Source organism: Thamnophis elegans, chromosome 13 (genome assembly GCF_009769535.1).
Source record: "Thamnophis elegans isolate rThaEle1 chromosome 13, rThaEle1.pri, whole genome shotgun sequence".
NCBI lineage: Eukaryota > Metazoa > Chordata > Lepidosauria > Squamata > Colubridae > Thamnophis > Thamnophis elegans.
Genome location: NC_045553.1, coordinates 20851662 through 20865425, shown reverse-complemented (window position 1 = coordinate 20865425; position 13764 = coordinate 20851662). Strand labels below are relative to the sequence as shown.

Here is a 13764-nt window from a genome sequence, read left to right as displayed (position 1 = left end):
TTGCCGGGAGGCTTCTCAGGTTTTTTCTCCCTCTGGGGGGAGGGGGCAGAGCGGAGTGGGTCAGCTTGACTCGGCAATTCACAGGACGGTGCCCCTCCTTCCCACAGCGGAAGCAAGCGGAGGGCTTGGGCTTGCCTGTGAAACCTCCCCTTCCGCCTTTCTGCACCTTTGGGTGGGGACATTTAGTGGGGGGAGGGGAATCCTCGACTTTTCCCTCTTCCTTGAAATGAAGTCTAGCCAAATCAAGCTCAATATCTGCAGCGTGTACGTACCAAGGCTCTAAACGGCGTGGAATTCGTCTGTTTACACACTGCTGGTAAACATCTCTGTTCAAGCCATCTGCGAATCGATCTAACAAGGCTTCTTCAGACCATCCCCTCATATAAGCCGATAATTCTTGGAATTCCTGTACATATTCAGGGACAGTCTTTTTCCCCTGTCTGAGAGTCGTAAATTTCAGCCTAGCTCGGCGCTCGGTGAGAGGATCGTCAAAACGCCTCCTCATTGCTGCCATAAAGTCATCAAAATTCCTCAGGAGAGGGGAGTCACTATTATGTAATCTGACCATCCAGTCAGCTGCTTTCTTCTCTAGGGTCATTAACACTATTCTTACTTTAGATTCATCAGAGTCCAGATCAGGCCCATATATTTGCATATAATTCCAGACTTGAATTATAAACAACCCCAAACTGCCAGGTTCTCCATCATACTTTATGCTTAAGGGTGGGACCTTAGCCATCCGGCGTCGCCTGCCCCCCCCCCCCCACTGCTCTCGGAATGTCTCTAGCTGCAGGGGGAGAGGTCGGTGCTGGGTGTTCTTGTGCACATCCCCTTTCGCCCCCCCCCCCCAGTCTCCCTTAAGCTAAGCAACGGGTACCTTCTCTCTAGTTCCTCCACTGGGTCCCTTTCCATGGCACTCTCTCGAGCCCGGCGTTCACCCCATGCCTCTTCGAGGAGTTTCATGGCTTGGGACATCTTGTAGTCTTCATCCTTAGAGCCACGCCAGTCAGCAGCTGGTTTCCTGGGCCTCCTCCTCGTGACTCCAGTTAGTGGCTCATCAGGTTCCTCTTTCTGTCCCACTCCCCAAGTCCACCTGGGTCGAACAGTAGGTTCCTTCACTCTCAGGTCGGCCAGCATTTCTGTCACTGATGGTGCTGCCGTTGCACCCATTTTGTCTTCCTGGTCGCTGTCGTGTAAAGACATCTTTTTTTTTTCTTCTGCGAGGAAGGTGTTCGCTCCGGGTTGGGTGCGAGGTGAGACTCAGCTTATTGTCAGGTGCTGCTTCATTTAATAATCAGGAAAGAAACCACTCAACTCCATTCTTGAAATTAAGTGTACTTTTACTAATTACAAACGATAAGTAGCAAGGCAAAGCTGAGTCTGGGTAAATTGGAGCAAAAGCAATAGATATCATGTATAGTTCAATCCCCTTCCCTTGGCACCCCGTTCCATAGTCCAATAATAATTCACCCAACTGTCAGGTGGGTGATATCTCAGGTGGGAGATATCTTCAAAAAGCATCATCAGGGTAGAATGCTGGACAGTTAGCCTTGGCGGGAAACTCCCTTTCTCCACATGCGCAAAGAGATGGTCAGGACAGCTTCTAGAATACTCCTCCAGCACATAATGATTCCCCTCCCAAATACCATGCCCCCCCTCCCCGTTTCAATGGCAGCCGAAGCAGCAGCAAAGCAGAGGCTGACACAAAGGTTTTCCGTTAATGTTCTGACAGAGGCTTCCTAAGAGCAGGAAGTCAACTCCTGGTCCCAACAAAATCTCCTTTTATTCATTGACTCTGAATTCTGCTCATTCACATCCAGCGAAGTCTTTGTGATTTACAGTCACAGACCTTCTCTGGCTTAGAGAGCTGCCAGGCCCATAACTGCAAAACTTGGCAATGAGTCTCGGATAGTCACGAACCAATGAAGCGACCTAATTGTCTCCTGCAAACTCCACTCCCCTTTAGCTCCTCTATTATTTCCTCTGGGAGGGGCCTTTCATTGTCCACCTATGGCCTTCCTCCCAAGTCAACCCCTGTTCTTTAGCTGTTCCCTTCATCTGGCAACTCTGTGCATGCACAGACTACAGCTGTTCTTCTGCCTCACTGATGTCTGACTCCGAAGGCAGCCGATATCTGGCATACGGCCCTGGCCCCCTTTCTGCCTCCAACACAGAGCCCTCCTCAGAGCCTTCCCCAGCCTCCAGGACTGGCCCAGGTTCCTCCCCAACCTCCTCACTGTCCGAATCTGCTGTCAGTTCCACTGGCCTCTGGCAGGCCACAACAGAAAGTTGCTGCCTAAAATTTGATCTAGAGGAAGCCTCACCCTGTGGGGTGACAGAGGGCTTGTGTTCCTTCTTCAAGAATGTCTTCTCAAAAAGCCAATTGCACATTTTTTAAAATAAGAATAGGGCATATGTTCATCTACTATGACTTCTGCCATGATCCTGTCAGCATCCCAGTAACTTTTTTATTGATAGAAATATAAACTGGGTTAAAATGTTGAGATTGCAGAAAAAGTGCAGAGAAGAGCAACAAAGAGGATTAGAGGACTGGAGGCTAAAAGGTACCAAGAACAGTTGCAGGAACTGGGTATGTCTAGTTTGATGAAAAGAAGGACTAGGGGAGACATGATAGCAGTGTTCCAATATCTCAGGGGTTGCCACAAAGAAGAGGGAATCAAACTATTCTCCAAAGCACCTGAGGGTAGAACAAGAAGCAATGGGTGGAAACTAATCAAGGAGAGAAGCAACTTAGAACTGAGGAAAAACTTCCTGACAGTGAGAACGATTAAACAGTGGAACAACTTCCCTCCAGAAGTTGTGAATACTCCAACACTGGACATCTTTAAGAAGATGTTGGATAACCATTTGTCTGAAGTGGTGTAGGGTCTCCTGCCTAGGCAGGGGGTTGGACTAGAAGACCTCCAGTTCCCTTCCAACTCTGTTATTCTGTTCTATTCTAAAATCTGGCTCAGTACAAAGCAGAAAACTAGGATTCTAGCATGTTGTGTGAACTCTGCCACTAACACAGTAGTTTTTCCAAGTTAAGTTGGATCACGATTGTTGCTTGTCTGTTCAGACGCAGCATATTAAGGAAGGCCAATAACTGCGTTCTGTTAACTCAGATTGTTGGTTTATTTTTTTAAAAAAAACCTTGGTACTAAAATCCAAATTAAAATATCAGACAGGGGGCTTCCAATGGCTTTACCCTAGCAGAGAGACGTCAGGCTGAAAAAGTACGCAAGACAAGACTGAACATCACAAGTTCTTTATTAAGTAGGCAACTGGCATCTGCAGATTTAAGCTTTTTCCAACACAGATTTAAGCTTTCTCTTGCATTCCACAGGCTGCAAATCCTGTGGGAGGATCCAGAGAGAAACAGAAACGCCGATAACTCATCGGCAGCAAAAGGAAGTTCCAGGATCTCTGCACAGCGCAAGACAATTGGTCCAGGCAGCCTCTCCCCAAAAAAAACCCTTCAAGAAATCGTGGTTACTTTCAACATGAACAAATACAAAAATAAGTGCGGCTTCGTTTTTGGGTGCTGCCGGCATGGACACTTGGGCTGGCTTCACACGGGTTTTGTCGTCACTTTTGAGGTCTCCAGGTTGCATGCTTGTGCGTGCATGTATTTGCACTTTTCCAAGCTGTCCAGCTTTTCTGGGGTCACCTAATCTTCCTCCCTCTATTGATAGGCAACTATAGACCCTTTAGTACCTGTGGACTCAACTCCCAGAATTCCTGAGCCGGCTGAGTCCATATGTCATAATAGGGTGGGAAATTATGGTTCCTTTAGGACAGAGGTCTCCAACCTTGTCCACTTGAAGCCTGGAGGACTTCAACTCCCAGGAATTCTGGAAGTTGAAGTCCTCCAGGCTTCAAGTGGCCCAAGGTTGGAGACTTCTGGTTTAGGATTTGTGGAGGGACTTCAGCTCCCAGAATTCCTGGGAGTGGACGTTCACAGGTCTTAAAGAGGCCACAGTTGTCCACTTGATTCACACAGACGTTTGAAACAGGCGTGTCTGAGTATTCGTTTGTGGAGAACGGGACACTTTTTAACCAAGTATTTGATTTTCTGCCTTTGCCTTATTTTTACAATATCATTTCATTTTGATGTCTGTGGAATGTGCTCTACATTATTTTCTGACAGAGTTGTCTTGTCTGGCCCCATCTCAACTCCGTCTGAGGATGCCACCTTACCTTTTGGCTTACCCTCCCAGGAGCCAATTCTATCAGCCCTGGAATGGGATCTGGGGATTCTAGGAAGGGATCCCTGATCCGCAGACCTGGGTTGAACATCTCAAGACATGGGAGAGCAGAATCTGATCACAAAATCTCTTCTTTGCCGAGATCCTGAAGAGATCAAGCTGGGATTGGAGAAAATCCCCCACTGCTTGCTTCAAGAGGACTAGCGACACGCTTTTCCTGACCTAACCAAAATCTGTCAGTGTGAGAGGGCCCACTCTCTGCCAAGGAGGAAACATGAAGCCCCTTCTGTCTCAAATCCGCTGCATGCTGCCCAAGGGGAAATATGGATTTCTTTGGGGGGGGGGGGGGAACGCAACATGTTTCGAACGCTAAAATTATTCTGCCTCATCTCTACGACGGGCCAAGCCACAAGCCTTCTTAATTCCCCTGCAAAAGGAGCTCAGAGAAGCATTCAAGGCTGTGCTTGCATTGGGTGTCACAATTCAACAAGAGGTCAGCGTCTTTGTTGCTGACTGCTGGCCTAAACAAATTTAATTAGTGCTCTGCCTTTCATCCCTGCATCCAGATGTCAGCTTCACAGAGGTTCTGCTCTAGAGGGAGAAGTGAAATAATGATAATAATAATTAAAAAAAAGTAGAAGTGCCTATCAAACCCCTGAGTTTCTTTTCCTCCTGTGGCTTGGTGGGAACCCAGCTGTCAAGAACTTCCCACCTCAAACCAGAAGATGTCTCATGCGAGGCCTCCTCCGCGTGACACAGCTAATTTTCTCAGAGGGGCCAGAGAGGAAAACAAGAATCGAAAGTCCTACCAAAGAAAATCCTGAATGAGTATTAACAGCTGCAAGGTGGGTTGTCCAAAGAGAGCCGTACTTCACGGAGCTCATTTTTTGCACCTCTTATCTGGAGCCAGGCCCAGATGTGGGCCGCCCAAAGCTCCGTGCTCTTCATTCTTCCTAATCGTCGAAATCTGGGATGTCGTCATAGGAGAAGCCCCGGTAGCCCTTGGAAGCGAAGTAGGCGATGCGCAAGTGGTAGAAGCCGGGGAGGAAAACCAGGATGCCGATGATCAAGACGGGAACAGCGCGATCGGTTCCCTGGAGGATGGAAGAAGAGGAGGAGGAAGAGAAGAGGGTCACAGCTCAAGGCCTCCAAGGCAGCAGGGAAGGTGAACATGGATGATCTCCAGGGGGCTGCAGGAAGACACTAAAATGCCCCACCCCGCGAAATGGAGACTGGCTCCATCTTTAAAATGGCCCCAGGGTAAAGGGGATGGACCATTAGCCACAAAAATTTTCCTGCCAACTCTGGACCAATCCCTCCTTCTCGGCCCCATGGCCTGGGGGGTGTAATGGTGAAGAGGCTGGATGGAGAGCAGGGAGCCCCAGGTTCAAGGACGCTCCCTTTCCCCCATGCATGGAAAACCCTGGGGTGGGGGAGAGTCTAGCTTCGTGATAGCGAACCTATGGCACACATGCCATAGATGGCACATGGAGCCATTTCTGAAGGCACGCGAGGTGTTGCCCTGTCAGCTCCAGCACACGTGCGCGCAATAGCCATCTGATTTTCGGCCTTGATTTTCGGCTGTTTTTTGCCCTTCGGAAGCTTCCCTGAAGCCTCCGGAGGGCGAAAAACAGCCCAATGCGCAAACCGGAAGTCCGGGACTTCCGGTTTGCGGGTTGTGCCGTTTTTTCGCCCTCCGGAAGCTTCAGGGAAGCCTGAATGTCCCAGGATCATGTGATCCCCTGTTGTGAAGGGGATCAGCAAAGTCAATGGGAAAGGTTGACCCATTTAATAACTGTGTTAGCAACTTAACAACTGCAGGGATGCCCTTAACAGCTGCAGCAAGGAAGATTGCGAAGTGGCAAAACCATTTAACAAGTGTCTCGCCTTGCAACCCAAATTGTGGTCGTAACTCAAGGACAGCCTGTATTTGTCTCCCACTTGCTCTAAGTGTTGTGGCATGCCAGTGGAGTTGGCAGCAGATTCGTACAGTGAGGAGGTTGGGGAGGAACCTGGGCCAGTCCTGGAGTCTGGGGAAGGCTCTGATGAGGGCTCTGTGTTGGAGGCAGAGACCTCTTTCAAGAGGTCGGATGGGCGTCCAACAGTTATCAGCTGCCTTCAGAGTCATCAGTGAGGCAGAAGGACAGCTGGAGTGGCCAGACGAAGGGAACAGCTAAAGAACAGGGGTTGACTTGGGAGTAAGGCCACAGGTGGACGATGAATGGCCCCTCCCGGAGGAAAGAAAAGAGGAGTGAAAGGAGAGTGGAGTTTGCAGGAGAACAATTCACTTCATTGGTTCGTGAACTCTCCAAGACTCCTTGCCAAGTTCTGCAGATATCAGCCTGGCAGCTCTCCAAGCCAGATAAAGTCTGTGACTGTAAATCTTCCTTTGGAAGACTTTGCTGGATGTGAAGGAGCAGAATTCACAGTCAATTAATAAACTCCTTTTGTGGGGACATGGAGTTTGCTTCATGTTTTGGGGAAGCCTCGGTCAGAACACTAACCTTCACGAGAGTCGTGAAAAGAGAGACTCCAAGAGAGGAATCAATCAGCTGAATTCCATTAAAGGAGCTTCCAATTTCCAAGCCACCAGAGCCCTCCCGAATTCTGGAGCCCCAACTGACACCCCCCTGATCCTAGAGGGGGTTTCTACGCAGGCCGTTCTTCAAGGTGGTCTCTCTGGCTCTTTTCTTGGATAATGCAGAGCACCCGCCCAGACCTCCCCGCAAGAAACCCCGGGACAGAATCACCGCCCACGACTTACCCCCTGGCTAATGTATCCCGCGAGGAGGAGGGCGCCAATGATGATGAGGAGGGTCCCAATCAAGAACAGCACTGTGGCCAGCGCGATGGCCTTGTAAGGCACCTTTGGGGGGCTTTTCTTGAACTAGGAGAAAAAAAATGGGGTCAGCGCAAAACCGCCCCCCCCCCAGCTGAGATCCCCACATTCTTTCTTTTTTTTTTGAACAAAGTTTTTTATTTTTTTATTTTTGTTACATAATTAAAAGTTCTTTTATGAACGAAGTGTTGTCCGATTCACCCTTTAAAATTTTCACATCTACATAATACATTTTACATTATATTTCCATTTTCAAATTTTGCCATATAACTTTTCCTCTCCTATTTTCCAATTTTAATTTTTGTTCTGTAAACAATGTGGTTTTCCCCATTTAAAATAAACCAAATTCATCATTCCCTTTCCATCTATTTTTTACAAGTAACACGCATCTTCAAATTCAGTTTTTTTATGTAGTAAACATTTAACGTAATTACTTTGCACACCTAAAGGTATTAATATAGCTCACACCACATCCTAATTCAATATACCATGTTTAAAATATTTCATTTCATTCTACTAATCTCCAATTCCTAGTTTTTCTTTTCTCTTTTTCTTCTTTTTATATGTCTTGTATCTTTTCTTCTGAATTTTCCCCATCACTTTTCGGTAGGTTATTTGAATGGCTCTTCCCCAAGTTCTCTTTTTCCACCTCCCATTGCTTCTCCAGAGCTCCACAGACTGCATGCACTCAAAAGCCCGATTGGGCTTATTATCCGGGAAGGTCTTATTTTCAGGGAAACAGAGTACCTGAAAGATCCCCAATTTGGGACATAAAGTTATTTTTAAGAGCTGTTTTTCCAGCAAAACATTAAATCGTTCTGAGTCTTTTTCTACTTGGAAATGGGATGGAAAATAACTCTTTAAAGAAGACTTTCAGCATTTGCCCTGACTGGATCCTCTCCCAACATTCACGGATCTAAATCCCCCACCAGGAACAGCACAAGCCAATTGAGCGGCGTTTCTGCCAAAAAAACCAAAACAAAACACCATTTAAAGCAGAGAACTAAAGGAGAGAGATAAAACCATCCCAGGAAGATACTTTTCTCCTGAGGCAAACCAGTCCAACTGGGGTGTGAAAGGATATAACAACAAAGGTGTGAAGAACAAGTTAGGTGGTAAAATTTGGTGCACCAGCAGCTCCTGGAGCCACGTCAACAAATTTGGAGGGATTTATGACACGTTTTTATAGACATTCATGTATGTAAATCTAAATTTACGATCATGCTGGCTTGAAGTTCACCCGTCTCTTTTAGTTCATGCTCAGACTTGGGAAAGAAAAAACAGAGCCGGGGGGAGAGGCGGGGGCACATCAAATAAAGCAGTTTCATACACTCCGGTTTTTCTTTTCTACTATATTTTTGTTTTTGAGGGGGGGGTAAGGGAGCCATGCTAACAGGGGTCTTTTTAGTGATGCTCCTATTATTACTTAAAGATTTTTCTCTACACTCCTGCTGTGAAAGGGAAGAAGTGACAGGACAAGGCTGCCCCCTAGTGGACATCTCTGCAAACAGATGAAAGAGTCAGAAAAAAAACACAGCAGATGGAATCCAGCCTTACAGGACTCCATGTCCCATCATCTTGGCAAACACTGCTGCTTGTGAGGTGTGGGACACAGGGACTGGGAGGTGGGGGGAGAAGACTATCCCATGGCCACAGCTTTCCATCCAAGTTTGGGGAGGAAAGATAAAAACTCTACGTCCTTCTCCAGGGAGCTGGTATTTCCCCACCTTCCTTCGTTTGTTTTCGTTTGGAGGGGGGCAGTGGGAGATACTGCCAACCCTGCGAGGTAGACAGACCAGGGAAACAAATGCATGGGAAGGTTTAGATGGCTTAGATTGAGGTTGGCTTGCACAACAGAATCTTGCAAGTGTGAATGTGCTAGCCTTTTCCTTCTTAGGGAATGAGGTGTGAGTTAGTGAATTAAGTGTGAAATAGGGAGAGGGTGAGCTGCTTCCAAAAGCTACCTTGTAGTTTGAGCATTTAAAATATGTTGCATCCCTCATCCTCCAATCATGGATCTTGCATATCTCTCCTTTCTTCTTTTTTAAAAAAATATTTATTTTTATTTTTATATAAACAATCAATTTTCCATTAACCAGTGTGGCATCTGGGTACAAATATTTGGTGCCAGCATTAAAGTATACAATCTTATTCATTATTTAATCTCATCTTGGCTTAATTTCCAATACCTTAAGTATCTAATATTACAATTATAATTTATTTAACTCTTATTAGTTATATTAACTATTAATACATTTTCTATACTTTAGATAACTTAAGGATCTTGCATCTCTCTATGGTGTGTGTGTGTCATCTTCCTTACTCTCTATAGCAGTGTTTCTCAATCTTTATGACCTCAAGGTGTAGAATCTTCCCTGCACGATGCTGGCTGGGGAATTCTGGAAGTCTATACACCTTAAAGTTGCCAAAGACCACTCCCAGGTTAATGATATTGGGGATTCCTTACTATATAAAGGTAGTCCTTGACTTACGACCACCATGGAGCTCAAAATTTCTCTTGCTAAGAGACACATTTGTTTCGTCCTATTTGATGACTTTTCTTGCCATAGTGATGAAATGAGCAACACGGTTGTTAAGTGAATCTTGCTTGTCCACTGACTTCGCTTGTCAGAAGGTCGCAAAAGTGGATCACACGACCCTGGGACACCGCAATGGTCATAGACATGAGCCAGTTGTCACAGTGCCTGAATTTTGATCACGTGACTACGGGGATGCTGCAACGGTTGTAGGTACTTTTTTCCCAGTGCCGTTGTAACTTTAACGGTCAGTGAATGAACTGTTGTAAGTTGAGGGCTACTCGTAGCTTGAAACAATTGCCGCCATAACTCTGCCCCGTATTAACCATAGTTCTAACAGAAAAGGCGAGAGGGAGCAGAGGAAAGACATCAAATAAACCACAGATTGGGTCAAGAAGCCTCATCTGGATGACTTTTTGGAACCAGTGGGAACACAGAATAACAGGGTTGGAAGGGACCTTGGAGGTCTTCTAGTCCAGCCCCTTCTCAAGCAGGAGATGCTCTACTCTTTTGCAGAAGTGGCCATCCAATCTCTTCTTAAGAGCCTCCAGTGGCGCATCCACACTTTCTGGTGATGGCAAGTGGGGAGACATGTCAAGGGTTAAGGTTAGCCTTAACAGAGGCTCCCAGATGGGCTGAACTTGGCCTTGGCCTGTAAATCAAGGATCGGCAACCTTAAATACTCAAAGAGTCACAAACGTCCTAACTGGAAGCCCCCCGTTCAATTCTGGAGCCAACCGGAAGTCCGGTTCGCCCATCATAGAGTCTCCTCCTAGAGCGGCATCCTTTTCCCTCCACCTGTCCTAACTGAAAGCCCTATCAAAGCCCACCGGAGACAGAGAGCCGCAGCAGAGGGATGAAAGAGCCACATGTGGCTCCAGAGCCACGGGTGCTGACCCCTGCTGTAAATCCATCAGGAGCCTTTGCAATGCATGTAACAAAAGAGGGTCCTTCTGGGGAAGATGCTGGGTGAAAAACTAGAAGATCTGGTTAGCTGGCTGACTGTGGGACAGTCCCTGTCTATTAGCCCAACCCACTGGAAAGGTTGGCTGTTGTTGTTGTGGTTGTTGCAGAGAGAAAACAGAAGCTGGGGCATCGTGGAGTCTGCTTCTGAGTTCCCCAACGTAATGGTGGGATTATAAAGAGAAGGATAAAATAAAGGCGCCCCTTCCTTCCTTTTACCTGCAGGTCGATGTAGCCTTCATCTGTGCAAGCGAGCTTCGAATACTTCACTTTGCTGCTGGGGATGGAAGCAGCCAAATTCGTCCTGGACGGCATCTTCTCCAGCAGAAGCAGCGACAACAGAGCTACAACCTGCACCAGAGACATCAAAGTGGAGAGGAAGCTCTGGATACTTTAAATGAAGCAAGGCCCACGCAAGGAAGACACTTTGAAAGCCCAGAAAACAAACTTTCCTTCCCAGGTTGGATAGGGAGAGCTAATCATCCTTGACCCACGACGGTAATGGAGGCACCAATGCTAGGGTCATAAATTGGGGCAGTTGCAAAGGAGGGGGGGGGGCAAGAGACTTAAATACGGCTTTCCTCTCTAAGCAGTTTGCAGAGTCAGCCTATGCCCCCGCCCCAATAATCTGGGTCCGAAGGAAGGAGAGGGAGGGAGGGCACTTAGACTTATATACCCCTTCACAGAGCTTTGCAGCCCTTTCTAAGTAGTTTAGAGTCCCCCTTTCACCCGCAACCATCCGGGGCTCCCCCTTTGAGCCACCTGGGAGGGGCGTTCCCTCGTCAGCCGCTTTGAGGCCTGGACTTCAACTCCCAGAATGCCCCGGGGGGAATGGTGGCAGGGCGAGGAGCTCTGGGAGTTGGAGTCCGGCCCTCTGCCAAGGGGGGGGAGTTGCCTGAGACCCTCCCCTCCCTTCTCCAGCATCCTCAGCCCCCCCTCCCCCAGGCACCCCCGGGCGAAGCTCCCTCCTCGCCGGCCCGCCGGCCCTCCTACCTGGGGGCCTGACCCATGGCCGCCTCGCCTGCCCAGGAAGTCGACTGGTGCCGCGCCGCCCACAGAGGAAGCGGCCGCTCCGGGCTCCTCCCTGCCGCGCATGGGCGACGCACGCAGGAGCCCCGCCCGGCTCGGCAGCGCTGCAGCTCCGAGAGACGCATTGAAGAGCTGGGATGCAGGAGCGGCCGAAGCCCCCCGCGGGCTCCCTCCACGGGCCCCGGGCGTTCCCTGAAGCCCCGCCTGGTTCAGGGACCCGGTTTTCTTTCTTGTTTTATTATTGTTATGTCATTAATCTTTGATGAGACTCACAGCCTTTGAGGCCGGTTGGTAGCTCAACAGCTCGAGTCCTTACATCATCATCATCATCAATAATAATAATAATAAAAAGTATTTTACTTTTTATACATCTCATTGCTGGAATGGTTTAATTCCTGATGGTCCTGAAGTTCAGTGCCAATAAACAGAACAGCCTTATTCCTAGTAATTTCATTTTTAGTTTTACTAACACGTAATTTCTACCATCGCCCTTCAATTCTAAACCTTTTATTATTATTAATAAAGCATTTTATTTTTTATTCTTAGACATCTCATTGCAGGAATGGTTTGATTCCTGAATATCGTACACTTCAATGCCAATAAACAGAAGTCGTCCTAGTAATTACATTTCATTTTTAGCTTTACTAACAGGTGATTTCTTACTATCATCCTTCTCCTAGTTCTGCCATACGTTGAATCCTCTTAACATCTGTTTCTGCTATTTTTCCTTATTTCTACCTCTATTTTAGCCCTTCCCCAATCATTCTAATATTCAAAGATGTGATCCTTCCTTTTTTCATTATTCAATATGCACTTCCAGCATCAATTATTTTTCAAGTGTTTATCAAATTACTTAATCCTAGCTTTTCCCTATTAATCACATTTTATACATATTTAATAATATCCTTATACAAATTGTTTCTCTAATTTACAAACTATTTTTCAGCCTCCACAATTCTAATGATAATATACATTACATGACTACCTTACTAACATATATTCAATGATTTTTGTCTCAGAGTTCTTATAACTGCTTTTCTGTTACCTTTGCAGTGTCCCCAGGGACAGAATCCAGATGTGCTTGGCAACTGCTTCCTATTAATGACGGCTGCGGTGTCCCAGGGTCACCAATCCACTTTTCAGACCCCCTAACACGCAGCGGCAATTGGGGAAGCCAGATTCACTTAATGACCGTGATGCTATCTATTAGTGATTCACTCAGGTCATAAAATGGGGTAAAACTCACTTAGCAGAAATGTTGGGCTCAATTGTGATCGAAAGTCAAAGGATCCCAGAATGCCCCCCTACGGGAAGGTTGGGTTTTATGGAGAGTTACAGATTATTTGCCAGAGGCAGGTCTACATTTACATCAGATTAAATTGCAATTACTCCTGTATATATATTATATTTAATAATCATAAAGTTTATATTTATTACACTTAAGGTATTGTTTATATAAAATTGGAATTATATCTTTATAATATTCTTATGAATTGATTTGGAAAAAAGAGGGGAATATATTTACAAATAGATAAATTTATAATTAGGTTAAGAATATATTCAAAATCTTTGTATGAAGCAATCAACCTTAATTATTTATAAAATTTACAATTTATTATCTATAAGACAATATATTTTATATGACTGTATATGTGTAAGTTGCAGTTAGACTTGGTATGGTTGAAAGTATTTAGAATTGTGATTGTATGATTAATTTTAGAGTATAAGTGTATGATAGGGTGCTCTACCAAGGAGTGAATTATAGGGGGGCTATTCTTAAATATTAAAAGATATAAGGGGAGTGTGTAGATTAGGAAAAATATTTATAAGGGAAGAGAATTTTAGGGAGATATAATAGGTGATTTATGAAATTTTGGAAGAATTTGTTTAAGACTTTGAAGATGAAGAGCACGACAATTACAAAGACTGGGAAGAAAGCAATACATTTGAATCGGTAACTTCTTCCCAGGAAATAATCCCCACATTGGTTTTCTTCAGCCTATTTTTCAAGCCAAAGTAGTTAACCAGACAAGCAACTCAAATGCATCTTTGGGAACTTCTTAATGTTTTTCTTAGCTTTCCCATTTTAAGGTAAAGGTTTCCCTTGTATGTATGTGCTAGTCCTTCCCGACTCTAGGGAGCACTGCTCATCTCCATTTCAAAGTCAAAGAGCCAGCGCTGTCCGAAG

The 13764-nt window shown here is 46.0% G+C and overlaps 1 protein-coding gene across 2 annotated transcripts; it reads right to left on the bottom strand.

The window, feature by feature from the left end:
* Positions 1-3252: 3252 nt before the first annotated feature.
* On the bottom strand, positions 3253-11657 carry TMEM230 (transmembrane protein 230). Of its 2 annotated transcripts, XM_032229288.1 has the most exons (4): positions 11541-11657; positions 10767-10898; positions 6973-7095; positions 3253-5302 (listed from the first exon to the last, which is right to left on the bottom strand). In XM_032229288.1, exons 1-4 carry the CDS (start codon positions 11640-11642, stop codon positions 5162-5164), a joined length of 498 nt encoding a protein of 165 aa, XP_032085179.1. In that variant the 5' UTR covers positions 11643-11657; the 3' UTR covers positions 3253-5161. The 2 variants fall into 2 exon arrangements, with proteins under 2 accessions (XP_032085179.1, XP_032085180.1); XM_032229289.1 differs by lacking the exons at positions 3253-5302; positions 6973-7095 and adding an exon at positions 7177-7794.
* Positions 11658-13764: the final 2107 nt, after the last annotated feature.